Raw genomic sequence first — 25,041 nt, 5'->3', positions numbered from 1 at the left:
TTATGATATAGTATGAAAATATATGTTAACTCACCGTTGTTCTAGAGAATCGGCACGAGCACTCTTGTAACCCGAATCGTTGAGACTGCTATCCTGTCGCAATGAAGGCAGCGAGTCCCAGGGCGAACGTTTGTGCCCGGAGCCAGGAACCTGCTGGGTCATCATGCCGTGACCCGATCCGGATCCAATAGTGGAACTTCCGGAACGCCAACCATCCGAGTGACGGAACCACTGGGCCCGAGCCGATTCGCCAATGCAAGAGGCGCATCGCGAGTTGGAGAAACTGGAAGATAAAAAGCGAAGTTAGTTTAGTAATCTCATTATCTTAGCTTTTCAATTTAACTCACCTGGAATTGTGATCCGATAGATAGCCACGATCGCGTTCGCGTTCCCGCTCCCTGATCAACTCATTGCGATCACTGTAGTAACCATCGCGATCGCGATCCCTTTCCTTATCGCGAATGGTAGACAATGGTCGATGTGGCGGCAATGGCAGCGTGGAAGATTTCGCATTGGCTGTGGATAAAGATGAAATGGAATGGGATTAGTTCAGTTCGATTTCCAAATCCAAATTCAATCCTAATTGAAAGCATTCCAAAATCTATGTCAGGCAAATGCAATCGACTTATGGCTTCAATTCGCATCGAACTGAGATCGGATGAGTACAAGCTAGAGCATTAAATCTGGAAGAGATCGTGCGGAACCGGAATGGAACTACTTACGCCTACGTAGTGGATATGGGCTGCGCTGGTTCGATCCGGGTAGGCTTTCAGCGAATTCTGATGATTGTTGATTTGTTGAATTGTTGTTGGGTTGTTGTGGTTGTTATTTGTAGTTGTAGTTGTTCGTGGTGTTGTTGGTTGTTGATGTTCATGTGTCGTTGGGCAATGCGAGGAGAGGTAATGAATGAGCATTTCATGAAGTGACATGGATAGCAATTATGGTATATTGTTAAAGAATGGGATAATAAATATTGACAAAATTACGTACATTTTAGGAAAACGAAAGATAAAGTTAAAAAGTTTGAAGTGAAATGTAATAAATAAGCTGGATATTAGTATATTAATTCTGATAAAAATCCTTCTGATCCCATTTTGTAAGTTCAAAGACTTTAGACAATACTTCAATGAAGTAGTTCAATGAATTGATTTTATGATTTAAACAATGAACAAAAATTAACCTTACAACACTCATTTAAAATTCGTTGTTCCCTTTTCTAGCCTCTGCCAATCCTTCTCAATTACAACAGTGAACATTCCATCTCCGCTAGCATTTTCATTCCCATTTAATCAGATTATCAAGCCATTCCGAGGCAATTCACCCAACCCCAAACAAAGAACCTGACTTTAAAAGGCCGCTGACATGGGTTCGATTGGCCAACTGACAGGTTGATGTGTTTCCTAGTGAATTTCGCTACCCAAAAGCTAATTAAGAAAGAAATTCAATTAAGCGAAGCAAAAGAAACGGAATAACAAAATGCTCAGCTACCACAACAACGAGAACATAAAGAGCTAACCAAAAAAATGGTAACGAAAACGTGGTCAAGTCTCGTGACTATCGAGTTGGCTCACCCAGATTCTCCATGCTCTGCGAGAGCAGGGCTTCGAAAGTGTGCAGACTGTAGGATTCGGCATCCATGCCCTTGGCCAGAGTGTTCCTCAGATGCATCTCGTACTCGAGTAGCAGCCGCGAAGTGGGTGAGCCCGGAGTGGGTGTCACATTGGGAGCCTGCTGATGATGGTGCTGATGGCGCGAGGAACGCTGCGGTGGTCCCTGCTGCTGCTGGGAATGCTGACCCGATGATTGCTGCTGTCCGTAGGATTGATCCTGATCCGAGTTACCATTGCTGGAGCTCGGTGTGGTCGCATAGCACTGGTTGTCGAACATGACATTGTCCGAGGGCGGCGAACCCTCGATGCAGCTGCGTTCCCGCTCCAGTTCCAAGTACAAATTACGCGGCGGATAGCCGCGTCCGATTTCATGCGAGGATCTGCATGGACAGAAATAACAAGCTCCGTTAAGCAAGCGAAATCCAAACAAACAAACAAGTACACCCACCTCGAGCCGGAGAATCGCGACGACTGACTGCTGGCACGGCCCATCGTGTTGTTGTTCATGATGTGGTGGCCGCCGCCTCCGCCGCCACCCATTCCCATCGACATGCCATGCTGGTGCATGTGCGGCGGGTGGCCCAATGTCTGGGCCGCATTCGCGTTGTAGTAGTTATAGCGCCGACGCCCCATCTCCGGCGAGGTCACCGGCGACTCGGTGCTGGGCATCGGCTTCAGCATGCGCTTCAGCGTGCTGGTGTCCACGTTCATGTCCTCGGTGCTCTTGGTCTTCCGCCGGGTGTTGTTGTTGATTACATTATGCTGGTGCATGTCGTGCGAGTGCGCGTCGCGTGTCTGTGGACGGAGAGTGGGTGTGGCAGGTGGTTAGTTAGTGGGTGGCAGAGCTTGTTTGCGGCACACAGCGAAAAGATGGCCTAAAATGCCTATTCAGCCTTAAACTATCTGTGACTTTTTCTGGAATTATCTGATTTGATTCAATGGTTTTAGAAATATTAATGTAAATTTATGCCAAGGAATATGTTTTTGATGATTAACGAATATTGAAAAATGATTTTATATATGTATCCTGTAACTTTCTAGACTCCTATTTCTGTTCCGTGTTTCGTATCCAACAACAAACTAACCATATCATCGCCAAAGTCCTTGTTGCGGGTTCCGGTGCCCTTGGAGGAGGAGGTGCATGTGCCCACGCTCTGGTGCAGACCGCCGCCGGCCTGTGTGCCCTCGCTCTTCGAGAGATCCATGTCCATTTGGCACGCGGCCGGGTCATCGTTGCCCACCTGTGAGCCCACGTGATTCTGGCCGCACATATCGGAGCCGACGTTGCCCACGCCGGTGACAATTACGCCCGGAGTGTTGGTATTGACTCCGCTATTGGCCACATCCTGTCTATCCTGCTGACCGCCCTTCATCTGGCGCGGCAGGGTATCTAATGGTTGGATATTCAAATTAGGCGGGTTCTGAATTCATAGATGTCGTGACTGGACTCACCTGCTCCCTGGTTGGTACCGGGACCACCGCTGGCCACGTTGTCGTACAGCGAGGTGCTGCTCACCGCACTGACCACTTTTCCGGAGCCAACCTGCTGCTGGCCGTCGACGTCGGTGATTCGGTGCGAACCAACGTTACGCGGCAAAGTGGATGAACCTGCAATGAGGATGGCGGTGAGTTTTGATGGGTGGGGATGCGGTGGATCTTGTCGCCTAGTCGCTAAGCACTGAGTTCGCAAATGTTCGAGTTACAAACTGAGGATTGGCTTGGGTGTCGGAAACTCAAAATGGAATCAAATCAAGAATCGGGCTAACTCGCTGCTGGCGAGCACTTTCATCGGGGCGCTCTATCTCTCTTGCATTCTTTGTCTTTATCTTAGTGTGTGTGTTTTTCTCGGGGTCTTATGGAGTAGTAATCTCACCTCTAACACGGGGATCGGTTCGCAGGCGCGCATACTGCTCGGCGGACATGCAGGTGCACTGGGGCTCCTGGCGGACGCGCGACGGCGACGCCGGAGTGCTGAGCGGCTTTCGCTTGGCCTTCACCTTGCCCTTGCCGGGGGGATCCAATTTCAGCGAGTACGACGACGAGGCCTTTCGTGAAAATTTGAAAGAAGGCGACTGTAAAACGTCGCACTATCATTAGGTTAGTTGATTGGGATTACAAGGTTCTGTGTGTGCGGTTTCTCCTCACTCTCAATCTAATCTCTGTCTCCTCTCTAACTATTCGCTTAACACCCAGTTTGGGGACATACATATACATGTATATATATCACCTGGGGTTAACTCTCCTTGGAGATCTGTGGCACGAGTCCAGAACTCGGCGAAGTAGGCGTGTCTGTGTGTTTTGCTTAGTAACGAAAGGATAGTGTTCTGAAATATCTTAGAGAACTACTTCTACGAGTAGCAATAGTAGAGGGTGCAGATAGAAGAGTTTGAAGCTTGACTTTGGGTGCTGAAAGCCTGGATCTACTTGCGTACAACAATATATCTAGATAGTGAAAGCAGTTTATGGAAGTAGTAGTAGTAGAGTGTGCGGGACACAAACGAGCTTTTGATTGGTTCTTGAAGTTTAAAGCAGTTTTGCCATTGGGTATCTTCTCTCAATCTCTTTTTTGGGCGCTTAGCGCAGTTTGGTAACTGATAGCTTGATAGTTATGTAAAGCGATATAGCTTCTCTTAAGCTGAACATTTACTTAGCCTAACGTTAACATTTCTTTTGATTATACAACTTTGATTGGGGTTAACTTGAACAATTTATTGTAAGCATGTGCGTTTGCTTGAATATAACTATTTTCGATTCGACTGGATTCGATTTGGTTTCAGAAACCTCCATGGAAGCCGCCTTCGAGGCGATAAATGATGCTCCAAGAATATATATATGCGCAATATCTTCAACTACTGCTGATCCTAACTATCAAATCTAGCTCTCACTGGAGTGACGCTGATTTGGACTTTTGAAAATTGCTTCGATTCGTAAACCGCCCACTGGCATGGGATCTTGGATTGGGGGAGGATGGATCAGGATTCTCGGGATGGGGGGATCGGATTAGGGCTCGTCGGAAACGGATTGTAGGGGATAGGTAACGGTATTGTAGTAGAGGATACGTGCGATTGTTTTAAAGCGTTTTGCGTTTTTCTTTTGCATTTTCATTTGTACGATTCCACAGTTATATACATTGTTTATCGATCATCATTGCGGTCGAATTGAAATTTTTAATTTACATACATTTTTCAGACATTTTCATTCAGTTGTTATCGGAAATTTAGTTCGGGTTTTCAGTTTTTGGTTTTGTGGCACACGTAAAATGCAAACGAATCGATTTGAAAATATATTCATACATAATTATATATTTAGAGAGTAGTTAAATAAAATTATTGTTAGATAAAGCATTTCGAAGTAGGGGGGAAACGAGGGGTTCATATATAGAATAGATTTCATATAGAATCGAGGTGTACATTCAGAATGTTTTTATTCGAGGCATTTTTTGGGGGTTTGTTGTTGTAGTTGAGTTGTTGTTGAGTTTTGTTTGTTGTTTGTTGGAGTTGAGTGTTTATCATTCATAAATTTCGAAAGTAACATCCGTCGGTTTTTTTTTTTTTCATTTTGGTATTGTTAGTTTTTCAAAATGTTTCGAATTGAAGTACGAAATGAAATGCATTTAAAATGAAATATTTCGAAGGATTTATAGTTTTTGAGGTTTGGCGTGTTTCGACAATGATTTCGAAAAATGATTAGAAGAGAGAAAAAGAAATGAAAGAATATATAATATAAATACATTTAACAAATTTTAGTGTGTGTGTGTGTTTGTATGTGGCGTGTGTCTGTCTGCGTTCAGTGTTATTGGATAGTTTTCGTTGTTCATCTTCGCACTTGGATGAATCACATTTACAAATGAGTCCTGTGACCAAGAACTTCAGGTGAGAATTCTGAACACTGATAGTGAAAACGAGAGTGGGTGGAAAACTGGGGCTGGTGGGTGGTGGTGGCGTTGGTTGGGTGGTCTTTGTGGTGGGTGGACACATAGAGCAGAAAAGTTTACAACAATTACGACACTCAGTATGTGGTTGTTGTGGTGTGAAACACTTATGGAAGGATCTTACACATGCCCGACATTGCGGATTGAACAGAGATATTCGTTTAAAGGGGATGTAAACTTTAAACATTATTATTGTTATCTTTTTTCGGCGATCAAACGACACTTAGGTGAAACAAGAATTATTCAGTGGTGGCTGTGTATTAGGATGTACACTGTACACAGTGGAAAAGAAATAATATGAAGCGATACTAACGTATTTTTTTACAATGTAAGACACCTGCAACAAATGATGCGCAAAGTAAGAAAAGAAAACGAAACAATTATTAGACTTGGCTAGTCCAGATAGTTCATGTCTGACTACATTATACTAGAATCTATATATTAATAGGCGTATGATAAGTGTGTTCATCGATGGGTTCTAGTTTCAGTTTGAAATATATCTGTCAGATGATAGCGTTATGAGTGAGTAGGTCAGAAATTAAGTACCACAGCGGGGTAAAGTATAGCTTATTATAAGTTTTTCATTGTGATATTCTAGGAAATTTATACAATTTATCTGTTAGATCCAAAAGGAATGATAGGTTATATACATTATTTGAGTTTTTGTTAAGTTGGATGGGTGTTTTGGTAACGGACAAAAAATCCTTTTTAAATTCTTTAGCTTTCTTTCTCAATTTCTGACTATATTTTCAATGTTCTTTTCAGGTACATGTCTCTGTATGCGTGTTGTGTTTTCATGTGTGTGAGTGTGTCTATATAAATACTACGATTATACTTTACTTGGCCAAGTTTCTCAATGGGCATAAACTAGAAAATGAAAAACGCAAAACTTTCACATACAACTCAATACAAATTTGGAAATGAAACGCAAAACTTGTCTTAAATTTGCAGTGAACCAATTTTTTCAAATCGTCTGGGTTTTCAACTAATTAGCGAGTACAAGGACGACGAGTTGTAACGGTGAGTGTTTTCGACAGTTTTGGATATGCAGAGGGATATTCAGTGTGATGGCGATGGTAACTGTGTTTATGGAAAGCCGATATCACTGTTGTTTGTTCATTTAAAGGTCTTAATAAGATATGATTGCATACAATTAAACACTTATTTTTTAGATTTTGATTTACAAGTCAATAAACATAATGAATATTCTCTTTTAACAAGGATGAATTCAATTTAAAAGGTTTAAACGTCATTTGAATTTTATTTTACTGACACATTCTAATCATTGGGATGTTATTGACCTGCCATGGTCAATTAGAAATTGCAAGTTATTTAATTCGTGATTGGCATAAACGTAGTTCGTGACTGTGACTATGACAGTGACCGTGACTCTGCGGTGATAGTGAGCGAATGAAGAGCTTAATTATGATTTCATCTTCAGATTGTTCGAGTGTTTGCGGCACTGAACCTTGAGATTGATGATGGATATTTGGAGTACATAGCAGCTAGAGAGATGGGTTTTATATGGAAAGCAAACATCAACTGGCTCGTAACCATCATAAACATTATTATTATCATTATTATCGTCGTCAGCGGCAGCAGCAACATCATAATCATAATCGTTATCATTTTAATCGTCACCATCTTGGTCGCCACCTCGGTTCTCTCAGTGTTTTCTAGTCCTAGTCTCTGTGTGTGAGTGAGTGTCATGAGTGTTTTGTGGGTGGTTGGTTCGGTGGTTCTGGTGGTACTGGTGGTTCTGGTGGTTCTGGTGGTACTGGTGGTTCTGGTGGTTCTGGTTTTGGCAGTGGTTCGGGGTGGGTGGCTCAGCTGAAGTGCTCCAGCTGGCGGGCATGATTACAGCTCGCCGCCCGAACTCTGTTAGTGTGTTTGCTGTATTAGTTGTGGGGGTGGCTGAGGTTTATTTTTTCGGTATCGGTATCAGTTGAGGTTGGTTTTGAATTAATTTTCATATAAAGGTATATATTTATATATTTTTTTTTGTTTTTCTTTTGGCTGTTTTTTGTTTTTCAAATATATTTTTTGGGTTTTGGCATGGTTGTTGTTGTCGTCGCTATGCGAAAATGTTTGCTTTGCCAGACCGTAAGAGAATACTTACACAGCACTCGCGGAATTGCTTGGCATCGATGGGCGAGGTGAAGTTGAGGCCCCAGGTGTCGTTGGTCATGGGATCCTTCCAGTAAACGAAGCACTCCGATGCCTGGCCAATGCGTGTACCTAGAAAAGGGGTGGTGTTTGGTTGGGGATGATCGAATAAGTTAATCACGGAATTGGCGCCCAACTAATGTGCACTCACCTGGCTGCACAAGTCTCACGTCGAGTATCTTGTCCACCTGACTGTTGTACGCGGTGATGTGAAAGATGCACTCGGGCGAGTCCTGAATGCAGGTGATGTTCACAGGAACCAAATCCTCGGACACTTGTTGCCATTTGACGGTGCCGGCTCCGCTCGCTGACACATGGAAGACCTCTGCCCACAACCTGAACGAACTATTGTTGGTTAATTAAGTTTCAGCAATGGATGGTAGTTGGTTTTTAGGTGGGTCGTTCCGAGATTCGATTCCGATTCGAATTTGGATTTGGATTTGGTGCACAATTGTTACATTTTAGTTTTCGGGTTGGAGGGGAGAATATTGGTAAAAACAAACAAAGGAACACATTTTGTTGTTATAGTTGTTGTAGTTGTAGTTGCAGTCGGAGGTAGGAAGGAAAAGTTGAAGCAGGATACATTTGTAGTTGTTGTGGTGGTTTGGAGGTTTGGCCGCATCAGTTTGTGTTTTTTTTTTTTTGTGGTTTCAGGTGTATATTTGTTTTGATTTGGTCGTAAGTTGGTAAATTGTTTTGAAAAGAAAGAAAAACCAGAAGAAGAAACAATTAGTTGGTTTGAAACAAGCTATCGAAAGAGCGAATTCAATTGTGGTTCAGTTGTTGGTAGTGGCGTTGGTGGTTGGAGCCCTCGTTTTCGGCAGTCAACAGTTAACATAAAGTAGTGGTTCTGTTCCGAAAGTTAGGACCATAACCCACCTCAATAGATGGCCATCGCGACGACGGGAACTTTGCCAGGGCGAATCCTCATAGCGATAGGCCTTGCGCATCAGCGGGGCACAGGAGCAGCTCAGTTTGTTACCCATGGCGCAGTTGGCGCAGCTTGCCGCAGATCCTGCATGTTGTATTAGTTTGTTATTAGTTTCTGGCCGGGATCGGGCAAGGAACATGAGCTCACCTTTACCAGAGGCACCCCGATGTCACCACATGCCGCTCACGTCCGCCTGCGAGAGCGCCTGTCCGCGATTCAGCGACTGTGACCGCTGGTTGTGCCGATGGTTGTGGTAGCGACTTGATCGCTGCAAAAGATGGAAAGAGGTTATTCGTTTTTAGGTTACTATCTTCAGATACTTTATATATTCTTTGCTTCATTTAAGAAGTGCTCATGGGGTCATTCCACTTTAATCAGCTAAGACATACACTATTTTTTCGATCTATATACTCTAATAACTATATAGCTAAACAAAGAATGTATCTCAACAACAATTTAATGCTCTAAATTTTCTTGAATTGCATATTAGCCAAGGCGATCGGTATAAATCTCGTGGGACGTTAAAGAAGTGTGGTAAATACCATCTTTAAGCTGCAATAAACTTGGGAAAGACTCAAGATATCTGCAACGCGGGCCGCACAACAAGTTTCAGGTCTTTGTGTGCGCGTATCTGTGAGATTAAACCGTTGAAGCAACCCACGCCGCAGTTTATTATCATCAAGACGGCCAAAGAGGTGCGAACGCTGGTGCAGCAATATTTCCCCCTTCGTTGCCACAAAAGTTGTGTAGGTGTCAAAAACAAAAGCGATGCATAACTCAAGCCGAACGATGAAAAGCGGAAAATGTGCTTTGAAGTTTTCACGTTTGATTTTCTTGGCCACCTCTGCCGCCGATGAATTGCACTCCCCAGCGAATGCAAAATCCGAGGTGAGTTGGAGCAGAATTTATTTTTATGTAGATTAAATTCTTATAAATATTCCCAGACTGGCCCATATGTCGGCCAGACTTGTTGTTCACTGGCACGGAAGCACATAATAGCGATATATGTATATATTTAGGTGATTTTATTTATAGCTATTTTTGTTTACATCAGTTGACCCAGAGGGCGACACACACGGACACCTGTTTGTTGTTTCTTATGAATAGGTTTTGGCCATTCATTTGCCGGCTTCCAAGCGATTCGAATTGCGGTTTACGGATCGGGGCTGACGAGATCTTGAAAAAGCCAAAACAACATCACAAATGCACGCCGCAAGCTCAACTGACTGAAAATCGAAATCCAAACGAATTTTCATCTCTGCCGATTTCTAGACTCTTTTTCCCAATCTCTTGGCGTCTCGAGAGCGCCCCATGCCGCCCACATATATATGTATGTTTGCTTCCAAGCTCTCCGGCCGCTCGAGAGATCGGATCTTTGAAGAGATATGGTCGAGCAACATCTGCACATGCGATCATCAAGTGGACCAGCATACGACAATGGGCATGGGAACGTGAATGGGAATCCGGAGTGGTTATGGGAATGAAAATGAAATTGAAATGAGGAAAATGGGAAAATGGAACTGTCTTCTCGGACTGAGAGCAGTTCGCGTGCTTGCTGCACGTGTTGTTGTCTAATTTATTTTTAAATCAATCTACTCTCACCACTCGGCACCCTCATTAAAGTTGCAATTGGGATCGTCGGTCTGACACACTTTGGGGCGATGATCGACATATCGAAAGGGATCATCAAGTTGTTGACAATCTAAGGGGCTTTTCTTTTGATAGTTTCGGGTTGATGATCTTTAGAGACTCTTGATAAAATATATACATATTTCTTGATTCTTGTTTGGGGAATTTAAATTGATAGTCAACAAAAGATACAGAATAGAAATTATACATATTTCAGTATAGAACCCTTTTACAATATAGAGCCATATGTTTGATTTACTAATATAACTCCTTAAATAAAACCATTTACTCATAAAAATACTACTACTGCTGGTGAGTTTGGTGATTTGGGAATTTATGACTGTGTTATTAGTTTGTTTGCTTTGCTTTTTATAAATAATACACACCTCCACATGGCCCCAACCATCGGCGTTCATTTTGGCGGCTGCCTCGACACTTTCCTTGGCGCCCATTGTTTTGTTTTCGTTGTAGGATCGCGTTCAAATTGGTTGGTGTTTTCAGAGCGAAATTGTATCGCCACGCGCTTTGGCTCTGCTTCTTTTTTAGCCCCTAACCGCTGAGTGCTCTTTCAGGACTCCGAATTCAGGACTCTGGGCAGCTGTCAGATGTTATTTATTTTGGGCCCCAGCGGAGGTCCAGGAGCATCTGCGTTGTGAGGGCCGCAAGACTCGTGGGCCTGGAGACTCGGTTCAATGTATAAATATTGAGCGGATTGACGTTGACGTCGCTCCTGCTGTCGCGAACACACGCACACACACACACTGGCGCAGGCACAGGACTCGCGCTCTCGTTTTCCTTTTTGTTTTTTGTGTTTGCTGAGAGAGAGGGATGCTGTGGCCGTTGAAGGCGGCTTTCAATCGACTTTCGTCGGGTTGAACGCGGTGCTGACGTTGAAAGCAGTTAAATAATAGAACAGGAGCACGTCCTGCCCGTCCGTATGTGTGAGTGCGTGCGTGTGTGTGTGTGGTATATCTTGCTGGTATGTCCTGGCCTATATGGCGTATACGTATGTCGAGTGTATTATTTATGCAGCAGAATGTTCTTTGCTGTTACTGCTGTTTTCTGCTGTTTCTCTGGAGAGTTTTACTCCTTTGTTTGTCCTTTATTTTTGCGTTGCGTTTTCCTCTTGTCAGTTTTTCACTTGGTGCTTATTAACGGTGCGTATGATTAACTTTTGTATAGCTTAGTTGATTTAATCTTTTGTAGCTAAGGATTTTCCTCTTGCTCTAGTGCGTGCGTTTAGGATTTAGTTTGAAATTTAGTTGCGGATCTGTTGTTTTATCCTGTGGCCTTTGATTTGGCAACGCCTTTCGCGGCCCACCGAAAAAATGTTCGTTTTTGGCCTGCTTTTTTCGTATGTTTTCGAAATCAATTTCGTTAATTATTAACTGATCACTTTTCACTTTATTTTTAGGAATTTTCGGTGCGTCTGAGTGCGATTTTCGACTGGAAATAACGATATATTCCGTTTTTCGCCACGAAACCGAGAAGGATGAAGGCGCTGTGTATTTTCGTGTAGCCAAAATACCTACAAAACTTGACGAAGCCGAAACGAAATGTTTTCACTTGACGAAACGGGAGAGCAAAGCGGTGGCGAGAAGAGAAAGCGGGCAAGAGCGGAGAAAGAGAGCAAAGTAGAGCAGGAGATGAGCGTCGAATTACAGCGACAGCCGAAAATTGCTGCCCCTCCCCTTCTCCATCACTCCACTTTCTTCTCCCACAGGCTTATATTTTAATTTCGATTTCTTTCTTGGTTTTCCGTCGTTATCCTTTATTTTGTATGCCCTCAGCCTCTGCTTCTTCTTCTGCCTCTTCTCCTGCTTCTCTCCCTGCGAGTGTGTGTGTGTGTGTGTGTGGGCTTAGCTTAGAGGTATGTGCAGTGGCTTCAACGCCCCCCTTCACCCCTCTCTTTTCGCTGCGTGTGTGCCTCAAAAAAGTTGCATAAATCACCACACCTTAATTTACTTAAATGTCTTTTCTTGTTGCGGAATGTTTGTTACTTGAATTTTACTTGATTAATTCATTTTCGTCTGCCTCGTGGGCGTTTTTTCCACTGAGGCTGAAAAGTATGCTACGCTTTTTCCGCTTTTTCAAATTACTTTTCTTAGGATTGTTGTTATTTTTTCAGCTCGTTTATTTACTTAGTTATTTTCTATTTTTTGTGGTGCTAGTTAAAAGCTTTATTTTGTTTAGATTAGTATTTTTTGGAAGCAAGAAAAAGCGACAAAACACAACCGTCGACGTCGACTTCGAAATTCGTTTTGAATCGCTCAAATGCAGAGGGATGCTGCGACGCCGACTGCGCAGTCGACTGAGACGTCGCTGCAACTGTTGGAATGTGTGCCACACACACACACTCCCGCTATTTTTTTGTTTTTTTTTTTTTTTTTTTGGGGTGGCTTAGCTCTTGTTGTTTTTGGCCTTTCCGTTACATGTGCTACTGTGTGCGAAAGTTTTAATGTCTCCCCAATGCATATGTGTATGTGTGTGTGACTTGGCGTACGTGTGTGTTAATGTAATATTAATGTTATAATTTGCTAGGCGGAAAGGACAACGAACGTGCCGAGTTAGCGACATCAATAATGCAGCCAAAAAACATAAAGGAGAAAGGCCAGTGAATTTAAAGGGACTTGGTGATAGGGCTGGTTTAGTGGTGTAGGGGGGTGGTGCCTTTTCTTTTGCATCATGCCAATCAAGCGAGAAATTTCGAGATTAGAGGATCAAGCCCAGCGCCCCTCTGTTTTCCAACACTGGCAAAAGTTCTTGAACAGCACGTTTCCCGACAAAGTAAAAGTGAAAAGCTACATCAAAATTAATAAGTATTAAAGGATGCTGACGCCGGCGTCTCTGTCGCTGTCGGCAGTGGCAGCGGCCGCAGTAGCGGCAGAGGCAGAACCAAAGAGAGTAAGGGTTCTTATGCCCCTGCGCCAATTCAATATTTATCGAAGCTTTCGTTGAGTTAAAACAGCGACCAGCTGCAGCTTCTCTAACGGTAATTATTCGCTCTAGCCGCTTGCACTTCAAAGTTTTTAAGGGCTTAACAAATGTTTTTTCATATTTTGAATATTGTTAACAACTCGTTTTTAATCGCAAGAAATATTTAAAAAAATATATTTCAAAAATAGGCGTGGCATCAAAGCTTGAGCCGCCCACTCGCGTCGGTTAAATACCGTTATCTCTTGCTGTCTCCAAAAGACGTCATTAGAAAACTGCAGTTTGCAGCTGACGTCGGCAGAGGCGGCAGCAGAGCGCCAGACGCACGTCACACAGTCTTGAAAAAAAAAACATATTTAAAAACAAAAAAGCCAGCTTAAAAGTTAACCAAAAGTCAAAAAGTAAAATATTGTATCTCGGCTCACAAATGCATTAATTGGCCGTCTATATGTACACATGTATGTACATATGTGTGTACTTGGCTTTTGTTGTTGCGTAAGGTTTTTAGGGCAACTAGAGGGTGTGGTTTAGGGTTGCCAAAAACTGAAGGGCATTAAAGGCTAAGGGTTGACCCTTGGAAATGAATAAATCTGTATTTGATGGGAAAATAGAGCTAATATATTTTAATCTGCCACTAAAACACTTCAACAAATATTTAATTGATGTTAAGGCTCTATTTTGAGAGGGTGTGGTTGCTGCGCAGCTTCCGCTGCTCATCCTTATTTAGGTGGCGTGGCAACCCTAACATCTGTTTTCCGGCCAACCTGCAATCTCTTGCACCTTTTCATCTTGATTCATGTTTTTATGAATGAACGACCGCAAACATCAACAAGGGGAAAAGCTTTTTGCTAACAGCAAAACAACAAAAACGGGTGTACTGAAAGCTATTGTGCCTTAAATCGTAACCTTATAGTTTATTAGGCATAGGATGTTATAAAATGATTAATTCATTAAAATTAAATAAATATAGTCGTAAGAATTACAAGTTATCAGTAATCAATACTGCCATTTTATTGTGTACCCAATTTGCTTGCAGAAAAGCAAATATATTTATTCATCTTTTTAATTAAATTTCATTAGTGTTAAAGCTTAATAACCTAATTAATATTAAGTACAATGCTTTTTAGGATAATAACCGCGCAATTCAAAAAAAGTACTAGAAAATACCACAAAGTGAACTAGTTTCCTATCGCACATCGCTCTTCGATAGCTCAGTGTTGGTAAAGGCTACAAGGCATCTATCGATATCGGCCGAAGAGGAGGAAGCAATTTGCGGACTCGAGTTTGAAAATAAACATTTAAGTAAATAATAAATACCAGGAAATGCTGGAAACCGGTGGTGAGGTTGAGATGCTGGCCGGTTTCTCCAGTGCAGATGTTGGCCCCGAGGCGAAGGGTAACTATATAAACAGACCCAGAAATTGCGGAATTCCCACCGCAACTACACGATGTTATGTTAATATTTATCTGCAGAATATAATTTACTGCGCGCCGATGAGGAATACCGCAATGGCAATGTGGAGCACTCCATTTACTACCAGGTTAAAGCCCAGTTCCAGTCCACCGATCTGCGTTACCTTACCGAATCGGCGGAACTGGAAAATCAGCGTCCTACCCCAGAGGAACTGATCAAATCAGCCACTAAACTGGAGAAAAGGGACTACAAAAGGTGGTATATTCTAACGAAACGCTTTTAAAATTCATACAAACATTATTCTTAGCAAAAAATTTCTGCAGAACATTATTAAGTACCTCCAGCAAATGGAGCATGAGAAACCCGAAAAGAAGCCAATTAACGAAATACCGGAGTATCTGGACTTCCTGGAGGATGTGCAGGATCCTACAGAGGGTCTAACTCGCATTTCAGAGAAATGCAATAGTCTGCCACAGGAATGGTGTGTCCTCCAGCTCTGCAAGAGCTTCAATCCCGCCACCACCTACTCCGTTTTTAATGAGATCATTGCTAGCGATGGAGCAATATATCTCACCCTGCTCCGACACTGTAGATCCCCCCAACTGGGACCGATTTGCCTGAGAATTTCCAGCGAAAATACGGTCAATCTCTTTCGGGAGTATAGCACTCTGGTGGAAAGATTTAGGCGAGTGGTAACAGTGGATCCGCTCAACATGAAAGGTAAAGAGGCTAAGCAGAAGTATTGGGAGGAGCTGAATGGTTTTGACACTTTTCTGCAAGTAAGTACTACACATTAATGTCAATGTATCTTAATCATCATTACTTTACCTCCTCCAGAAACTACTCGCCGACTTTCGGGACATAATATCTCCATATTCCTTTCTGTTCTTTGGCAAAAGATATGACTGCACTGTTGTCCAAAAGCAAATCAATGCCACATATACTCGTGTTGACGATTTTTGTCTGGTTAATCAATGGGGTAGCCACCAACGTGTTTTGCTTTCTCAAGCGGCCCTGCATGCCAACCGACTGGACACCGCAGATCTTAAACTCATCTGCTATGAGCTGTCGAGCAACGAAAACGAGATCCAGTCGGCATACGAATTGCTCAAGGGATTGGCCAGCGACTGGACGGAAGTGGAGGAGCTCCAGCCTCTGGCGAGTAGAAGATTTCCCATCATCCTGGTGGTCGATGAGGTTGTTCATTTGAATTTTTAAACTATAATCTATTATACCATATTATTTATGTAGCGTCTAGACCACCTCCATTGGGAACAACTAGTCACAGTGCAGGAATTCTCTCGCGTCAAATCACTGCACTGCCTATGGCGCCTGTTCCAGAATCACAAATCAAACATAAAGCATGGCTACTACACAACAAATATTAAACGTGGCATGTGTGTAATAAACCCAGATGCGGATTTGGTCAACTCCGGCCGCAGGCTGCGCAGCTTTTTTGAGTACTGGCTCTCCCAGTGGCAGCATCTTTTTGAAACCGTGCCCAAAGAGGAGGTGATGGTGAAACAGGCCCTACAGGCGGATTGCTTTGTGTAAGATATGATAGCAAGCGAACAATGGCATTCTAATACTTGTGGCTTTAATTTTAGATACGCAGGTCACGGTTCTGGGCTGCAGTACGTCAATGGTCGCATAATTTGCCGGGCTCGGGTACGCAGCGTTGTTTTTCTATTCGGCTGCGATTCTACACGCATGTTGGGCACGGGCCTGTACAGCGCATTGTATGGAGCCCATGATTATTACCACGGAGCTCTTTGTCCTTCGATAGTGGGCACTCTCATGCCCGCCTTGGATGGGAATATGGATACAGTTTCGGTGACAATATTGAGTCTTTGGTTGGCCCCGGGGGATAACAAAGTGATGCCGTGGACACATATTGATCGGGTGTCCTGGCTCAAAAATGGCATTATAAAAGGTAAGTTATTATTTATATTCAAGTTAAGTGACATATTTAAGGATTTCTTCTATTCAATTTAGGAAAAGAGGAAACCACGCCCACCATGAGCGATCAACCCAACTACCACCTGGGCAGCCTGTGCTCCATCCTATCTCTCGTACAGCAAGGAAAAGTGGAGCCGAATATCTACAACTGCTGCATTTACGTGTGTCGCGGACTTCCCGCATGGAATTTAGCCGTGGAAAAGCTGCCTTTGTAGCTAATTTCGTCATGGAGTCGATCTTCCTAAGCAAAGTTTAGCGTAAGAAACTGTGTACAATAATTGAATTTAATTGAACTACTTCATTCAAGTGGAAAGTGGTGCTCAAAGTTTGCATTAAACGTTAATTGTAACACTCAGAATAGTAAAAATAAACTAAACATTTATATATTAGGAATAAATTCCAGGGCACTTACCTTTTCTTAGTTTATTTGGAAGATTGAGTGATGTTTCCTTATGGATTTAGCACTTTAACTGAAGTGTCCTTGAATTCGGTTAAGTTTTTAGTTTTAAGTAGGAGTTTTAAACATGTTTAGACTTTGTACATCGTGTTGTTGGAACTTTAAACCGTTTGAGAACTATTTAGATTAATTGATTTAGGTTAGAGTTTTCGTTTTCCTTAGTTGGAATCATGCCAGATACAGAGTACAGTTTCATTCTTACATTTGCCTGTGCAAGAGTAGGGAGTGAAAAACATTAATTCGAGTACAAATCGCAATGTGGGTGAGGTAAAGTAAAAAGTGAAAGTGTGGTGCAAACGGCAGTCAGAGAGAAAGATATTGAGTGGAGGAAACATTGAGAATTTATAAAAATGCAATATAATTGAAATGCGAGTCGGGATTAGCCTAAACCATAGTCCACGGGGCGAATGTGCAATAATGCCTGAATGGCCAGAAACGCCCATCTATTTATTTACTCGCACTCGTACTCGGGCTTGTCGCCCAGTTTGCTCTCCAAAAACGCGACTCATCTCACCTCGTTCCCGTCCTCGTCCTCGGGTTGCCCTTTTGGCCAGAGCTTTTCCCCCACCGAACCTGCGGCGACCTCCAATCGCCCAGCATCGCATCTACTTGACCTACTAACGCCTGTCGCATTATGACACACATTCGTTAATTAGGCCCAACCCAATAACTTCTTTTCTTCCCAGCCATCTCATCATCGAGCACGCGGCGTATGCGTAATATCCGTGTGCTTTTCTTTCCTTTTTTTGTTATGGCCTCGATTTGCATGCCATAAAAAAGGCACGCGGTGCAGACACACCTTGACGCGTCCCTATTTTTATGATTTACCAATAGCTGGGATGGGCGGCCAGTGTCCTTCGTCCTTCGTCGCGGTGTCTCAATGCCGTGCCCATGCAGCGAGTTAAATCAAATTAGCACCCGTAGGGGCAGCGAATCCGAGGTGCATGCCATGCCACACCCCCAAAACACACACATACACGCAAGCAGACACACACACTCACACGTACGCGAGAATCGGGAAATCGAGAAATGGGGACAGGGAACAAGGAACAAGGACTTGGAACATGACAGGAGACAGCGTCAGAAGTAGGATATTACATAACAGGCGCTCACCATGTAAATCTGGTTGTAAATTCCCAGTGTGTGTGTGTGTTTGTGTGCCTCTGGGTGTGTTGGTGTTGTTGTGCTCTTGTGTGTGGGTACGAGTGTGTGGTTTGGCCCAAATGAATATGCGATGACGTTGACGCTGCTATTGTTATTGTTATTGTTTTCTGTCAGTGGATGCTGATGCTTTATTATTGTTTGCCCAGTTAAAAAGGTAATTTTCTGATTTTCTCTTAACCTTGAACTCTTAGTTTTCGCCCGCATTTTTCGTTTCCATATTTGTACATCTTATGCGTTGAAAAACTTTTTCATTTAATGCAAAAAAAAATTTTACAAACTTTTTCCGTTTACTTTGGGTAATTTTAAATTTTTTAATTGTATTTATTGGTTTTGGGGCTTGTGGGTTCTTGAAAATTTGTTGCTGAAACGCTTTGTTAACTTTGTTGAAATTCTTTTAGTTGTCTAAGTTATTGTTTTTGGTTAAGTTTGATGATTGGACTTGAGTGTCCTTTATTTTTGGGTCTTCATATTTTTCTGTGTTAAAATATTGTAAATGTAAATTCCGCCGCGTTGCACACAACAATTCTCTGGCAGAGATCAACTGAGACTGAGCTCGACGCTGGCCTTAGTTGCATCCTTTTGGGTATCCTGCTCCTGCTTCCTTGGCGAAGGACAAAAATCGCGAGAGAGCGAGCCCGAACAAAATGTTGCAAACTAAACCACAACAAAAACAGCCAAAGGGCCAAGAGCCAAGAGGCAGAGAGGCAGCTAGAAAAAGAGAGAGAGAGAGAGAGAGAGCGACAAAAAAAAGGCAGGACTTTCCCTTTCCCTGCTCCTCCTGGCCATGTCCTCGCCCAATCCGTTTGTTGTTGCTGCTGCTCACTCTGTTTCACTTTCAGGGGGTGGTGGGTGGCGGCTTCAGCGCCGGGAGGGCGGGTTTCAGGTTTCCAAGCTTACACAGTGATTCTGCGTTTTCATGGTGATTCCGTTTGTAGCTGTTTGTTGTTGCCCCAAGGAAAGCTTCGTTGTTGTCAGTGGCCACGTGACTCGCGACCAGGACTTTCTTATCAGCACAGAGCTTTCAGTTTGCCCCAGGGTGCAAAAGCTCCGATTTCAAAAAGCAGACCAAGGGATGCTCTCTAGCTTAATTCGTTTACTTGTACTCTAGTGAAAAACCTTAGTAACTATGGTTCCTAGAAAATAATGTTAAAATAGAAAATAAACTTAGGATAGGATGGTTTCCGGGTGCGTCTCATCCCGCTAATATCTAAATGTAGTAGCTAGTTTTGTTGTACGTGGGTTTCTTTGATTTGATGCGTGTTTTTCCTTAGATTTCCATTTTGTACTTGTCAACGAAGTTTGTAACTTCCAACTACCAGTCCATGGACCAAGGACTTCCTAGGTGGCCTCCTCGCTCTTCTCTTGGGCTGCACTGCTGCTGCTATTGTTGCTGTTTCTTTTGCTATTACTGTGGCTTTGGGTCTGCGAAAGGATGTGGGCTTAGTCCTCGAAATGGGGCTGGGGAAGCGTAGAGGAGCACTTACCACATTTTTGTGCGGGCAGTCGGCATGGAGATGGTCTTCTCCACGGCAGCGATGACAGCGCTTCGGCTGAGGACCCAAGGCGCATTCGGAGGCAATGTGGTTGGCGAATTCGCCGCAGTTGTAGCAGCGCATGCGGCGAGTCCGGCGATTTCTGTTGGGTGGTTGGTGGGTAGGTGGTGAAAATGGGGAAAATTAGTTAAAGGATTGGGTATGAGCTCACATTCGCGGCCTGTAGGTGCTGCCTTGGCAGCTACCGCCATGCCTGCTGGACACCCTGGTGGCCTCCAGTCCGCGCGACGTGCGCTGGCACTCGAACTCCACCTCCTCCTGCTCGCCTAGTGATCGGAAACCGGACATCTGGATGACGCTCTGTGTACATATGTTTATTATAAGAATTATAGTAAATTATTATACAGATTTTCCATAGTCAACATTCCAAGCAAAGAGTACCCACCTGATGGACGAACACCTCCTGGCCGCCGTCGTTGGGTGTAAGGAAGCCCCATCCCTTGGCCACGTTGAACCATTTGCATTTGCCCAGTCGCACACAACCGCATTCATCGGTGGGACTCGCAGGATTTGCCGGATTCGCTGTAGGGAATAGAAAATGAAACTTGAGTTCGGAGCCCAATTCGATATCCTGTCTGGGAATCCCTCTCTCTGTTCCAGGTTTTGTTATTCAAATGACCAAGCGGCAGATAGGCAGCTGAACAACATTCATCGTGTCCTTGCCCCATTTGCCGCGAGGCAAGTTCAACTTGGGTTAGGTTCTTCTCTAGCCCTCCACGTCCCCATCCCAACGCCCATTGAGGGCAGAAAACAGGTTTCGTTGTTATTATAAGAAATTTTCGGAAATAAGTGAACGAGCGGCGCGGCGGAGTGGATTTATTCCATTATCTAAGCAGGGGCTCATCTTACTCACACACTCGCACCAGCCCATATCCATTTGTGCTGGCTCATTCATTCATTCATAAATTGTTTTCACTGCGCTCGCTCCCATTTCGCTGGCAGCTTATCTATGTATGTCTGTATTTCCCGAAGTGGGCCCTAGTACTTGAGTACTCGTAGTATCGCCCAGATGCCCAGATACTCGGAATGCACTCTCATGCTGCTCTGGCTTATCTGGATCTGGAATCAAAATTTTCATTTTCGGGGGTTGCGCTGGCATTTCTAGGTCGTTGTGCTGCTCAAGCATTTTCTTACTCACTTCCAGCGAGAACGTGAATGGACTTTTAAGATCTTGGAATTTCTTTTGCGTCTGATAAGAAACCCAATTGAATGAAAATATTTCAGTTTGCTCAAACCACCACCACATTACACGATTATCCTTTTGGATGGTTGGGTGTCCTTTTCCTTTTCTTATAGGTAAGCCGCAAACTGGTTTACCCGTTCAATTAGCTTTGTAAGTCTCGCAGATCTAATGCCTCAAATGCATTGAGGCGAGGATAATCCTCAACTGGACTGCCTGTGTCCTTGATCGAAGTGTGATGGTAAGTCGGTCAACGTTCGGGGGTTGATGACACCTCCGTGTATATAGAAACCCCCCAATTTGCCAATAAAAAATCAAATCAGCGAATGGCAAAAACACAACAGAAACCGAGAAAAACATACGCCAGCGAAAAAAGAACTGCGCAGTATATAAAAAAAACCAGACAAAAACAGAAACCAAATATTAGGGCGATCGCACAGCCAATCAGCAATCAGTTTGATAAGATTTCCTATTGAATTTGTTGTCGCTTTTTTTGGAACACAAAACACGTTTGTTGTGGGCAGCGGGGAATGTGGACGTTCGTGTGACGTTCATGCATTAGCTGGAAATTAGTTTCACTCTACTCCATATTCTAAACAAACCTGATGAAGTGGAACTCTGGCTGGTGGTCCTCCTTTCCAAGCCGTTTTCCAGCTGTTGGTTCTCCATGCTGACTTCTTGGGTTTTTAGTTTATTTTTCTTAGTTTGGAATCCAATTCAATTGTTTGATTTTCGCTCCAAAATTCGATGTTGCTTAAAACTTCACTGCAAATGCATGCTTTTCCTGCCAACGAACAGACATGTGGCCAAAGATCCGTATCTGTATCTGTATCTTTCACTTCCCGCACTCACACAGCTACAGCACTTTCTCGATTTTTTGAGTTCAACGAAGGGGAAATTTGGAAAACGCTGCCGCTGCGCACGACGCACTTCGTCACACTGACTCCGCGTTGCGTTTGACTATTTCTAGGAAGGTCGCAGCAGGCCCGAAAAATATTTAGCTCAGTATCTTGAAAACAATATTCGACTCTGCGCTTGTGTGTGTGCTTGGTGTGTCGGTGAGTGAGCGTGGAAAACGCCGAGCCGAATGTTGAGTGAATTCGCCCCGTTTCGGTTTCGATTTGAGTTAAACGTGTAAATGTATCTGACAGATACTCGACATGACGATCACGGGGAGAAACACCGAAAAACGTGCAGAGAGAGCGCTAGAGTGAGAGCCAAATTTATCTATGTCGAGTAAGCGCCTCAGACCCTAAATGACGAGCACACTTTCGGATTCGGATGTATCTGCATCTGTACAGCACTCAAAACGTGCGTGAGACTAGCGCACTTCAGGATACTTGAGAATGTAAACTGTTATACAAACTAGATTGAATATGTTTCAATTAACTTTTTTATGAGTATTTCATAAATTATGTTGTCTTTTTTGCCTTATACGATTATATTGTTAGCCTCATAGGCAAGCACTTACAGTTCGAATTCTAAAATATTTAAATTCAAATTGGAAATTAGAGCTTTAATTGTGTCAGCCATTTACTCATTAAAATGGCCATTCGAGAAATTATTGAAACTATAGCCAATCTAGGAACAAATTTTTGTATCTCCATTTTTCACTCAAAGTGAAAATAGATTTAATTTATAAAATGAAATACTTAATCACCCCAAATCCTGCTTTATCCTGATAGGCTGATCACTTCCCTAAAAAAAAGGTGCCGCTAAAAAGCGAACTATTCCCATTGGTGACTGCCAAAAAATTGCACTAAAAAACTGCACCACAACTGGCGTTCTGCAACCCTCGCTTCAGTCGCGTGCCGGGCAGCTGCGAATCCTCGATGCATTTCAACCCCTCGCCGACTGATATGAAATATGCACCCCCGAGCTGCATTGTGCAACATATTTGCGAACGCTCGTCCTGCCTCTTCCTCCCTGTTTGGTCCTGCGACTACGGATTGTAGCAATTAATTTCGGCACGTGCCACGCCGGCGTGCCAAATCGATGACCAATGCCATTGATGACAGGGGATCCGAGGGCGGAAACTGTATCGAGGATCAAATGCACAGGGGAGGCATCAGATGAACATTTTGTGGTTCGTAAATTTGGCAAAGGCTCGATCGATTTGCAGTGAAAGTGTTTTCGATGGATAAATTTAGGCGAATATTTTTGTAAAATTACCAGAAATTAGTAAGGCAAATAAAAATTAATTTTACGATCTAATTCATAAATAAATATGCCGTAAAAATGTTTTTGAATATTTATTATTTGATATTATATATCAAATGAACAACTGCTGCTACTGAAAACATTTGGATACATGGAATATTTGATATAAAAAGGATTTGTTTTTAGAAATTGTGATTGAGATAAGTAAGATTTTATGTTTCACAGCATGTTTTGGTATCGAATAAAAAGGTAATATGAACCAATCGAGGGCCAAAATAGATGAAAATCATGAGAAATTTCCGGAGGGCGGGTGCTTTTAATGCCTGAAGGGTCACTGAGGGTCAGTTTGATGTTTTATCAATAGTAAATAAATGCTAAAAAACCCAAAACAATGCATCGCGAGCCAGCCGTCGCACAGTCTGTAATCAATATTTTGGCTGCCCTGAGCCGCTCCCAATCTCAATCCGCTGGCCAGTGGTCGATGGACAAAGCCGGCCAAAGGGACAAAGGACGCGGCGAGAGCGAAAGTGCCCATTAGGGATGCAGCCGATGGAATGGGATGCGATGGCAGGCACTCACATGTGCGTAATTGGAACAGGATTAACAAGGCGTCCTGCCATTCACACAGGCAATGCAATTGAAGTTTGGGGAAGTGCAGCCGGGCATTGTCCGAGGGTCCGAGGATCGGTTCAGCTTGGTTCGAGACCATTGTGGACGGGGGCGCAGGCACAATGGCCATGAAAATAATCGGCTTTAACTATAAAACGTTGCCAAACATAAAATCAAGGCTGACATGAATATGAGGAAAATTCCAGACCGGAATTCTATGCAAAATCGCAGATGAAAGAGCGCGTGGGGTGGGTCGAGGCACGTTGGGGTGTAGGAAAACGGCGATGGGATGGATGCAGGCATTCGCTCCATTTAGCCATCCATGTGGCATTTCCGCACAGCACGCGTTTGACCCGATATGGCACCTCGTCTCCCTCCGGGGGTTTTCTCGTCGATAATCAGGATAGGTTTTTTGTTGTCATCGCACACAATTTGCATGTCCAGGGGGGTTAACATGTGAGCGCAAGCATTGAAGTGCCCTACTTTCATTGTAGATTGACATGTGACTGATGTTTCCATTTGCAGTGACAGACCGTCAAAGAGCTCTTAGTCGCGATAAGCTGCCTTCGCACGGAGCAATTGAACTTAATCAAATTGTATGCAATGTAGTTGCATTAATCGCAGTATGATTTATAAACTAAATAATAGTGGAATGCACTACATCTAAAAAAGTTAACATTCGATCCCATAGTTAAGCTGTTCAGCTTAAAGAACATGATAAGAAACCGCCCTTAAGAACAAAATCCCCCAAAAGTATGCCACGTTTTTGTGTTTAACTCAAGCATCAAATGATTTTAGTATGTATATATTTTTATGTATATTTTTTTATTTATTCATTCTTTTCGTACTGTTATTAATTGTGATTCTTTAGAGATATTTTATAGAGATATTTCATATATAATTAATAGGAATTTAAGTTGCATTCAAATAATTAGATAATTCTTGCTTTCCGCTCGATTTTTGTTTTTAATGCTTTCTTTTAAGATGTCTTGCATGTAATTGGCGTATAAATATGCATATAGTCAATTATTTCGTTTATTGTGGTATAAGAGGTGAGTGATATATAAGCGTGTATATACCTTGAGGCTCGTATAAATCAACATTTATTTTGTTCAAGAGGGTTCAAACAGAAACTCAATCTCCATCTCGAATATTAAAATGATTACATTTAATTGCATTTTTAATTGGGCTTCGCTTTGATTGCAAATGAAATTCGCTGCGTTTTTGTTGTTTCTTTTTCTAATTTTTAATTATTTATGAGAACCAATTTTGTACATTTTGTGTTTATGAGAGAGAGTTGGGAAACAATTTCATAGGACATACATACGTACATATAACAAAGGC

At 43.0% G+C, this 25,041-nt stretch overlaps 4 protein-coding genes across 10 annotated transcripts in view; 1 reads left to right on the top strand and 3 right to left on the bottom strand.

Moving 5' to 3' along the window:
* The window catches only part of LOC6610901, an 80,999-nt gene extending 72,284 nt beyond the window's left edge, over nt 1-8,715 (bottom strand). For 4 of the 7 annotated variants that reach the window (XM_032719603.1, XM_032719604.1, XM_032719594.1 and 1 more), the window contains exons 1-10: nt 8,587-8,715; nt 7,859-8,052; nt 7,661-7,779; nt 3,484-3,682; nt 3,063-3,218; nt 2,696-3,000; nt 2,059-2,405; nt 1,572-1,990; nt 348-516; nt 35-283 (exon numbers count right to left, since the gene is read on the bottom strand). In XM_032719603.1, the coding sequence (XP_032575494.1) occupies nt 35-283; nt 348-516; nt 1,572-1,990; nt 2,059-2,405; nt 2,696-3,000; nt 3,063-3,218; nt 3,484-3,682; nt 7,661-7,779; nt 7,859-8,052; nt 8,587-8,693 (2,264 nt within the window). In that variant the 5' untranslated portion in view covers nt 8,694-8,715. Of the gene's footprint in view, nt 1-34; nt 284-347; nt 517-722; nt 780-1,571; nt 1,991-2,058; nt 2,406-2,695; nt 3,001-3,062; nt 3,219-3,483; nt 3,683-7,660; nt 7,780-7,858; nt 8,053-8,586 lie in introns of all 7 variants that reach the window. The other 3 variants (XM_032719602.1, XM_032719593.1, XM_032719596.1) reach the window with 3 other exon arrangements.
* A 75-nt stretch (nt 8,716-8,790) lies between these two features.
* Nucleotides 8,791-11,788, bottom strand: LOC6610900. Its single transcript, XM_002035427.2, has 2 exons — nt 10,654-11,788; nt 8,791-8,906 (listed from the first exon to the last, which is right to left on the bottom strand). The coding sequence occupies exons 1-2, from the start codon at nt 10,717-10,719 to the stop codon at nt 8,808-8,810; spliced, it is 165 nt and encodes a 54-aa protein (XP_002035463.1). The 5' UTR covers nt 10,720-11,788; the 3' UTR covers nt 8,791-8,807.
* Nucleotides 11,789-14,434: 2,646 nt separating this feature from the next.
* LOC6610899 lies at nt 14,435-16,956 on the top strand. The gene is made up of 7 exons (XM_002035426.2): nt 14,435-14,597; nt 14,675-14,870; nt 14,923-15,394; nt 15,453-15,812; nt 15,867-16,165; nt 16,223-16,548; nt 16,611-16,956. Exons 1-7 carry the CDS (start codon nt 14,525-14,527, stop codon nt 16,787-16,789), a joined length of 1,905 nt encoding a protein of 634 aa, XP_002035462.1. The 5' UTR covers nt 14,435-14,524; the 3' UTR covers nt 16,790-16,956.
* A 2,312-nt stretch (nt 16,957-19,268) lies between these two features.
* Nucleotides 19,269-21,852, bottom strand: LOC116801038 (protein lin-28 homolog). The gene is made up of 5 exons (XM_032718360.1): nt 21,531-21,852; nt 20,134-20,270; nt 19,900-20,048; nt 19,680-19,830; nt 19,269-19,617 (listed from the first exon to the last, which is right to left on the bottom strand). Exons 1-5 carry the CDS (start codon nt 21,595-21,597, stop codon nt 19,534-19,536), a joined length of 588 nt encoding a protein of 195 aa, XP_032574251.1. The 5' UTR covers nt 21,598-21,852; the 3' UTR covers nt 19,269-19,533.
* Nucleotides 21,853-25,041: the final 3,189 nt, after the last annotated feature.

This window comes from Drosophila sechellia, chromosome 3L, assembly GCF_004382195.2.
Source record: "Drosophila sechellia strain sech25 chromosome 3L, ASM438219v1, whole genome shotgun sequence".
NCBI classification, from domain to species: Eukaryota; Metazoa; Arthropoda; class Insecta; order Diptera; family Drosophilidae; genus Drosophila; species Drosophila sechellia.
The sequence above is the reverse complement of the archived record's forward strand: the minus strand, read 5'-3'. Positions and strand labels throughout refer to the sequence as shown.

Excerpts from the sequence above, each read along its gene's own strand:
- LOC6610900 (XM_002035427.2), bottom strand. The coding sequence starts at position 10,719 with ATGGGCGCCAAGGAAAGTGTCGAGGCAGCCGCCAAAATGAACGCCGAT. Across the intron at positions 8,907-10,653 it reads ATGGTTGGGGCCATGTGGAG|CGATCAAGTCGCTACCACAA; the intron begins GTGTGTATTATT and ends CATCTTTTGCAG.
- LOC6610899 (XM_002035426.2), top strand. The coding sequence starts at position 14,525 with ATGCTGGAAACCGGTGGTGAGGTTGAGATGCTGGCCGGTTTCTCCAGT. Across the intron at positions 15,395-15,452 it reads GTTTTGACACTTTTCTGCAA|AAACTACTCGCCGACTTTCG; the intron begins GTAAGTACTACA and ends TACCTCCTCCAG. Across the intron at positions 15,813-15,866 it reads TCATCCTGGTGGTCGATGAG|CGTCTAGACCACCTCCATTG; the intron begins GTTGTTCATTTG and ends TTATTTATGTAG.
- LOC116801038 (XM_032718360.1), bottom strand. The coding sequence starts at position 21,597 with ATGGAGAACCAACAGCTGGAAAACGGCTTGGAAAGGAGGACCACCAGC. Across the intron at positions 20,271-21,530 it reads CCAGAGTTCCACTTCATCAG|CGAATCCGGCAAATCCTGCG; the intron begins GTTTGTTTAGAA and ends TATTCCCTACAG. Across the intron at positions 19,831-19,899 it reads AGCACCTACAGGCCGCGAAT|AAATCGCCGGACTCGCCGCA; the intron begins GTGAGCTCATAC and ends ACCACCCAACAG.